Source organism: Anguilla anguilla, chromosome 11 (genome assembly GCF_013347855.1).
Source record: "Anguilla anguilla isolate fAngAng1 chromosome 11, fAngAng1.pri, whole genome shotgun sequence".
Classification (NCBI taxonomy): Eukaryota; Metazoa; Chordata; class Actinopteri; order Anguilliformes; family Anguillidae; genus Anguilla; species Anguilla anguilla.
Genome location: NC_049211.1, coordinates 28,687,573 through 28,695,707, shown reverse-complemented (window position 1 = coordinate 28,695,707; position 8,135 = coordinate 28,687,573). Strand labels below are relative to the sequence as shown.

The 8,135-nt window shown below is 41.3% G+C and overlaps 1 protein-coding gene across 1 annotated transcript; it reads right to left on the bottom strand.

Annotated features, from left to right (window-relative positions):
• Nucleotides 1-3,808: 3,808 nt before the first annotated feature.
• cebpb (CCAAT enhancer binding protein beta) lies at nt 3,809-5,435 on the bottom strand. The gene has a single exon (XM_035383479.1). The coding sequence runs from the start codon at nt 5,250-5,252 to the stop codon at nt 4,362-4,364; it is 891 nt and encodes a 296-aa protein (XP_035239370.1). The 5' UTR covers nt 5,253-5,435; the 3' UTR covers nt 3,809-4,361.
• Between the last annotated feature and the right edge of the window lie 2,700 nt (nt 5,436-8,135).

Sequence of the window (8,135 nt, the reverse complement as noted above, 5' to 3'; positions counted from 1 at the left end):
TCTCCATCTGAAGCTTTGAAGCCAAATGCTCAGTTCTGCTATGAGTGAACATAATTCCCTGCATTAGTAAAAGCGGGAAAACTCCTGCGTTCATCACACTGCAATCTGTTTATTGCTTCAGTTCCTCTAGCTGTCTCACACACACAAAAATGTTGTCCACACGCAGAACACTTCCCCACTCTGACCACACACACAATTGCATGCACACACAGTTTGTGTAATCTGGGATCATGATTTACACAGCTTTGTTGTTGAAAACAACAAATGCCATGTTTTCAATTATCGCTTATTTTTCGGTTATTGCAAAGTAACATGGTCCTTGAAAGACATGAGTGAAATTACCTGTGAGAACAGCAAACAGAAATAAATTTGACAAATAACTGAATTAGCAGAGAAGGTATTTTGATCCATATCTTAAATGAGACAAGATTCTCTGTGTTCACAGCAAGTGGACACCCTTGGAGGGCAGTTACTTTCTAGCCTTCTCCTGGTTGCAATTAGAAATTTTCAGCATTTTACAACGGTATGAATCCTCTTTGTGATGTCACACAACCAGCTTCAATCTGTATGGTGTTTCTTAGCATTAACAAAACCACATTAACTGCTTGTCATACATACAGTTACTCATTGTTAAAGATTTATTCATTCATTCATTCATTATTTTATTTGTAATAATAAGGACTATTTGTCGAACGTTTTTCTTACATTGTGCACAATAAAAATATTTTTAAATGAAATAAAAACAGAATTAATAAAAAAAACATTGAACAAATCAGTAATACGGGTAAAATGGCAACATGAGATTCAAAGTGATTTTTGAAAAATATCAGAGGCCCCATATCAGAGGTTATTGTACAAAATTGGAACCCTGGCCACAAATGCTTTTTTCCCCTCCTGTTTTAAAATGTTTTTATTTACACATGGTGAAGGGAAGAATGCAAAGCAAATTCCTAAAAATGCTGATACATTTATAGATTTACACCCTGCCCCTTATACCCTTAATCCTATACCCTTGTACCCACAACAAATGTCTACTGAACTGTACTGAGAATTAAATCCTACATGTAGGGCATATATGTCCTGTGCTTTCCCATTCTGTAACGACATTACATTACGAATATTGCCTTCATCTTTGTTACCATCAAATTGATGCTTGAGTAGAAATAGCTGAACACAGCAGTGCTTGCCTATACTTGACTGGCCAGCAAGCAGACAGAAAGGCCTTGGTCATCGGCTGAGTTAAAGGACAGCATCCTCGAAACTCCCGAATCTCACACCTTTGGGCAGGTGTGACCGGCCAAGCTGCACTGGAATGTGTCACCTCCGACCCGGAGCTTAGCAGGACTGCAGACAGAACGGAAGCTAGGTTTCCCCTCAGCGCCACCGGGTTGCCTGTTGCTTCAGTCGTCCACCGAGGGCAAACCGAGGCTCAAAGCGTTTACTGGCCATGCCGCCTTTCTGTGGGGAAGTGAGCACGAGGGCAGAGGAAGAGCAGCTCTAAGAAGTGAAGCTCCCTCGTCTTTATGGGAAAAAGGGCGCACGTGCTTTTCTGCACACTGCTGGCCGTCGTCTTTCCTCCGGAACCATATTATCTGAACACAGGGTTAAGTGCGCCTTGTTTTGACAAATTAAGTTAAAAAAAACCCTGGCTCTTTTCGGGCGCTGCGTCTGTAAGCAATCCCCCTGGTGCTTCATAGACCGCAGTCTACGATTTTAAACGCATATGAAAGTTCCGACAGAGCTCTGAAGAAGTAGGTGAAACATCTACGTATGTGCATTTCATTTATTTCTTTTTTTTCCAAATATTGTTTATTCTGAGACACAGACACTTTTTTTGGCTCCAGCTTTTGGTGGTTGCCGAAGAAGTAGTTTCCCTCCTTTGCGTTTTGAACCTGTATTTCAGTGTTTGTTCTCAGGGCCTCGATGGGCTGGGACCCCACCCTCCATTGTTGCACACAATGAACCTCACAAAGACTGGATTTGTCCTTGGGTGTGATTTGGATGCATAGATTGTGATGGCAGTTCTAGTTTGGCTAGTTCTATGATATTAGCCACCATTTGACCAGTTTTCATGATTCCCTCTTTCAACTGCCTATAACAAAAGTGGGTTTACTGCTGGTACAGAGATTCAAACATGCTACTTGTTTTAGGGTTAAATAGGCCTTGACACTTTGTGATTTCCTAAGCCAATGCTGCCTCTAGAGAGCTGTGTAGCTGTTATTTAAGTGACTTCATTACAAACATTAAGGCCTGTGATTTTTTAAAATTGTTATTAGTTTTTTCCAAAATAGATTGAAATGAACTGAAATGCAGTTGAGGTCATTGTTTATGTACTTTTTTTTTTGGCCTGGAGGATGTGCTTTTGTAAAGCATCTTTGATCTATTGAAATATATAAATGGAATAGCAGTCAGATGCCCAGATGAAAATAAGTGTGTTTTTGGGAAACATTTTTAAGTGACTCCCACAAGAAAATGCAAAAACAAAGCTGACCTTCTCCCTCAAATAAACAGTATTATTTTCCAGATTAAGCTTACTCATGCTCTTTTTTCCCTCTGTGTCAACCTTTGGAATGGACACTGCTAAGGTTGTATGTTCACTGTGCCCAGCTCTCTCTCTCTCTCTCTCTCCTCCCCCATCCCTCCCTCCCTCCCTCCCAAAGAAAGATAGAAATCAAAGAGAATTACAATTCCAACCACGTTTCGCACCCACAAGCTCAACCTTTGTTTCTCTTTTTATTACATACGTCTGTATGTATTTACTGTATCAGTGTGCTGGATTTAGGTTTTACCATATATCATGTCACAATCAAAAAAATTTTTATCGACAATAGATTGCAGAATTTACTCTCAGATTTATAACATTCCAGAAGATCCTCTTAGCCTTGCTGTTTAAAAATTATTTTATTGTGTATAGTCATTTTCTTTTGGAAAGGAGTGTTCTTTTAGCTTCAAGATGTATTGTAGCTGACTAATCTTTGAGTGGCCTTGACACCCTACTCCCCACCCCTCCCTCAGCCCTGGGAGGTCATCGAACCTCGTACACTATTGACTGTGTGTTCAAGATAGCGTCCGTATTTGCAGTTTCAATTCGGCTTACACGGACATGGGACAAATCTTTACAGTGCCCTCTTTTCTGTTCTGTGTCGATAAATAAGAAATCCTTTAATCGCTAGCCTAACATAGCAAATTGAAACAAATTGTTTTTAATTTTATTTTTATTTAACAAATCTGTAGAAAATGGTAACCAATAAAAAAAATTAGACATCTCATTTCAGTGGTTGGTTTTTCGTCATGCTGAACATTGACCAGCAGGCTACCCCCGAGTTAAATCTATATGGCACGCATCTGGTCACAGGTCAAGAATACCTTAATGTGGCTTAGTCATTACATTTGTATATGCAAGGAAAAGTTGATTGTTTCCCAGTCTGAAGATAATATGTCTGCTCGATCAGCTGTCTTTCCAAAATCTGGCGAAAGGATCTGCAGTCTCGACTGAGGAATATAATGCGGAGTGGGTAAATCTTTTATAAACCCTGATAGCAATAGCTGTGGGACTGAATCACATATTGTGGATGTATTATATTTTAGTAATTCAACTAGCTAAGAGCTGTATGTTTTCTTTGTGTTTTATGGTTGATCTGATCCTCATCTTGACATCGACGTATACATTTTTATTTTTATGTCATTTAATGAAACATCAGGCTTGTGTAAGAGTGGGTGTGTCAAATACAAGATCAAATGCAATAAGCTAGGCCTCATCTGTTTGCCTTAATGTCATTAGCAGTTTTGAAAAACAGTCACACAAGCATTTTTCAGCAAAGTAAAAATATTTTTAATTCAATAAAATATTCTGTGGCATTAAAAAACATTGGTACCTTTTACATCTTTAACAGACTTCATTGCTTGCCAATACTGTTACATAGAGTTGCATCATGCCCATGCTATCCAGTTCGTCCCTAGACAACCAGCCACTGCTCGAAAAAGCGAGGAATGAATTATATTTAAATAACACAATATTAGACATATTTACTGTAAAACTGGTTTAAAATACTGTACATACACCATACAATATATTCAAGTGGCATGATGTCACCAAACATTGATGGTTGCGCAATTCATTCGCCCACGGTATTCTTTGAAAGTCTCTCTTCCTTTTGTAAACCGTTTGTAAATGTTTTTTTTTTTTTTTTTGTTCCTTATTCTCTTACTGCATGTAAACTTTGTACAGCCCACTCATGTATACATTGGTATGTGCACATGTCCCAGAGCAAATTGACTGCAGGGAACAGATTTATTCACAGTCCCGGCTTATGTTCCGTGTTTTTGGTGCCACAGTGCCATGATACGGCGAGACCCCCGGATTAGCACTGCCCAGTAGCTGAAAGCAAGTTTCGCAGGGTGGCCAGTTCTCTTGATAGCTGCTCCACGCGTTTCTGTAATCGTTCGTTTTCCGCGGCGAGCTCCAGGACTTTGTGCTGCGTCTCCATGTTGCGCATTTTCGCTTTGTCTCTGCTCTTCCTCACCGCCAGGTTGTTCCTCTCCCGTCGCTGCCTGTATTCCTCGCTGTCCTTATCCAGTCGCTTCTTCCCTTTACTGCTTGAAGACGTTTTGCCATTCTGCAGGGGCGACCCGTCCTTACCTGGCCCCGAAGGTGTTCCAGGTGGACTGGAGCAGGAGGAGGAGGCGGTGGAAATGTTCCCAAGACTACCGCTCGGAGCGGACTGGTACTGCAGATAAGACCTCATGTCGAACCCAGAAGAAACGGTACTGTGGTCCATCCTAGCGTCTTCTTTTGCCTCTTGCCTTAACCCGGTTTTTAAGTAGCTGCCAAAAACCTGTGGAGAAAACAGGTTGTCCACCCGGGTCTCCTGCAGTTCGGGGTAGCTCAGGATACTGGCGTTTCGCGAGTTGCTGTTTTGAAGGGGGTCTCGCTCGATCAATGGTAAGTAGTTTCTGTAGTTTTGTGAAGATACCCCTCGCTTACTTTTGCCTTCCTCGGCAAGGAAGTCGGCCAAGATATCCACCCCGCGTTGCTGGTACAGAGCTCCGTTTTGAGCAAGGTGCTGTTGATAGTGCTGAGAGGGGTCCAGGTAAATGCTGAAATCTATCGCCTTCTCGTGCTCTGCGATGCCCAGCTCCGTCATCGAGCCGTCACCTGGCTGCTTGCAGTCGACGTTACTGATGTGACTGTTACCGCTGTTGCTACTGTGGAAAGCAAGGCAATCCTTCTCGTAAAACCCGGCCACTTCCATGGATCTTAACACCCGCCGGATTGCGGAATCATCAGAGTCGGGCCAGCGCACTCTGGGGAGAACACTTGTTGAAATTGAATCAAAGGTCACAGTGGCCGTCAGTCGCAGAAGATGACGAAAGTAGCTCGGTCCACTGAAGTGATCAATTCAGTTCTGTCAGAGAGTCGTGCGCGTTAGAGCTCAGGCTTTGAGTTTGACATCTCAGTGACAGCGGGGTTTATATAGCTAACACCTCGCGGCTAGGGGGAGGGCTGAGTTGCTGTGTTTGACGTGTTTTACTAGTTTGGCAACAAAAGCCTACCTGGACCTGTAATGAGGAACTGATATCGTAGTTTTTCTTAACATGTTTGCCCCCCGCATTTATTTAGGTAATCTCGAGGCTCTTAATATAGCCCGCTTTGAAACGAGTAATCACTTTGTTTGCAACAAGATAAACTAAGTTTGTATCAATTTATATTTACAGCCACGTTTAATAACTGACTGAATTTCGTTCAAATTTCTCGAGACAAAAACTTTGAACGTATAGTATTTCTTTTTAACAATCATGACAAATGAAAGACTAATGTGTAAACAACCAATCTTTGGATCATAATTGTGGTATGGGTGTATACCAAAATTTGCAACGCTGCTGTAAACCTCTTGAGTTTTATACCATTTCGTTCCTGTTTCGCAATTAGAATGGACATAGACCTATTCATAATATGCCTATAAGCTTGCAGTAAATATTCAGATTATACATGACAGTTTGCCCATGCGGTTTCGTTCTCTGTTATCGAATGTTAATTATATAATGTGGACTGAAATACAGTTGCGCCACAAATGTGTACAGAAAACAGAAACGGAATGCTAACTTCGTCGAAATGAAGAAGTAGCCAGGGTGCCTATTGCTGTAGCAAAACCTGACCGCGGCTCTTTAGATTGGAGGACTATACGGCCACCTAGTGGTTAGTTTGCTTATGCATCCAATACTCCAAGGGGAATATCAGCGTATTTTTTTTGTCCGACATTCAGTCGTTTTAAATTTTTGTTTCACGTGACGAAACTATATATTACAACATCACATTCTGTACCTTAACACAATGTTAACATGATTGGTACATAGGGGAAAATAGGAATATAGCATACTTGAATATAATCAAAATAAGCAATTCAACAAGAATATTTTTGTCCTGATTCCACGAATAATGGTTTTTCTGGAATTATATAATTGTATTATGTTTCTATTTTCAGATAAAGAAAGTATTTTTAATGAAAAATTTCCTGAAAAAAATTTGTCTTGCTGCTTAATCCAATTATGATTCAGCTTCAGCTTATGGACAGATGATCAGACATTCTCCTTAAGATGTTCTGGTTTAGAGCACGATTCATGATTCCTTCAATAATGGCAAGTCGTCCAGGTCCAGAGGCAGCAGAGCATCCCCACATCATCGCACTACCACCACCACAGTTGACTTGTTATGATATTCTCACTGTGAATCACTGTATTTGCTTTACACCTGACATAATGGGACTCTTGTCATCCAAAAACTTCCACTTTTGACTCATCTGTCCATTGACGACCTTTGTAGGATGCATGCGCAGGAGGTGCGCCGTGGGTCTGGACGGTTTCATGCTTGTTTCTCCTCCCTTCTGAAATTTCCTTTCATCGTGGCACATAAAGACCAACTGAAGACTGTCATGAAAAAGTGCGGCCTGAACCCGACCCAGCTGGAGGACACTGCCGGTCAACGCTCCATCTGGCAGCAGCTCTGCCAACAAGGAGTGCATAAACTCGAGGAGGACCGAGGTGATTGACGGACCAGGAAACGTCTAAAGAGACATGAAGCCAGGACCACATCCACACCCCCAGTCAGTGCTTTCACCTCTTCTGTTTGTGGCAGACAGTGTGGATCGCGGATTGGGCTCCACAGCCACAAGAACACTCACAAGTAGCAGAGGCAGGATTGTCATCGTCGGACATGACGGGCAACCTAAAGCAGCAAGCAATGCACTTGTACAAACTTTGTGGTGGCAACTTCAAGCTAATGGTAAGGTTCAATATGAGTGAGGTTTAGATTCAACAAGGCTGGCCACAATCAAGCCAGGCTGTGTTTAATCAGTTATTAAACGCAGCCTGGCTTGATTAGTTAATTGGTTGACTGAGTAACTAAGGGGGCAATTACGTTTTCACATGGATTATATGGGTTGGATAACTTCATTAAATAAACGAAATAATGATTTAAGAAATGTCTTGTGTTTACTCCTTTGTCTAATATTACATTTTGTCTAAAGAGCTAAAACCATTCATTATGACAAATATGCGATGAAAGAGGAAATCAGGAAGGGGGTTAATAATTTTTCATGACACTGTATGCTTCCTACATGCTTCAAATATTCAAGTTTTAATTTTGTTCAGATTTAAAAGTTTAAATGTTTTGCTGAGATCTGTATAAATGTTTTGGTGATCTGTGGCTTTAGAACTACTACTAAAAGCTACACAAGCAGTACTGGAATCCATCAGATTCAGATCTACTATGCTCTTCACTTTGTATGTTCTTTTACACGTCTTTTTCATTGCACTCATCTGCTCTCACCTCTCCAGTCCTTATCATTTCTTTCCTCTCTCTTCACTTCTATCCTCTTCTATTCCATGCGCTCATTTCTTCAACCCTTTCTACTGCCCCCTTTCATCCTGTCCAGTGTCATCTCGCTCTCCTTCCCAAGCTCAGAAGCTGAGAGACGGACAGACAGATGAGGGGTAAAAATGGTTTGCTGATTTTTGGTGACTTTAATGAAATGATTGTTTCCACAACGAGCAATGAGTTGGTTGAACAGAGCCGCCTTGTCATTAAGACAGGAGTGAGAATTTAATGTTGAATCTTCAAGATCACAGCAGGCATTAGG

Coding starts and splice junctions, on each gene's coding strand:
- cebpb (XM_035383479.1), bottom strand. CDS start 5,252: ATGGAAGTGGCCGGGTTTTACGAGAAGGATTGCCTTGCTTTCCACAGT.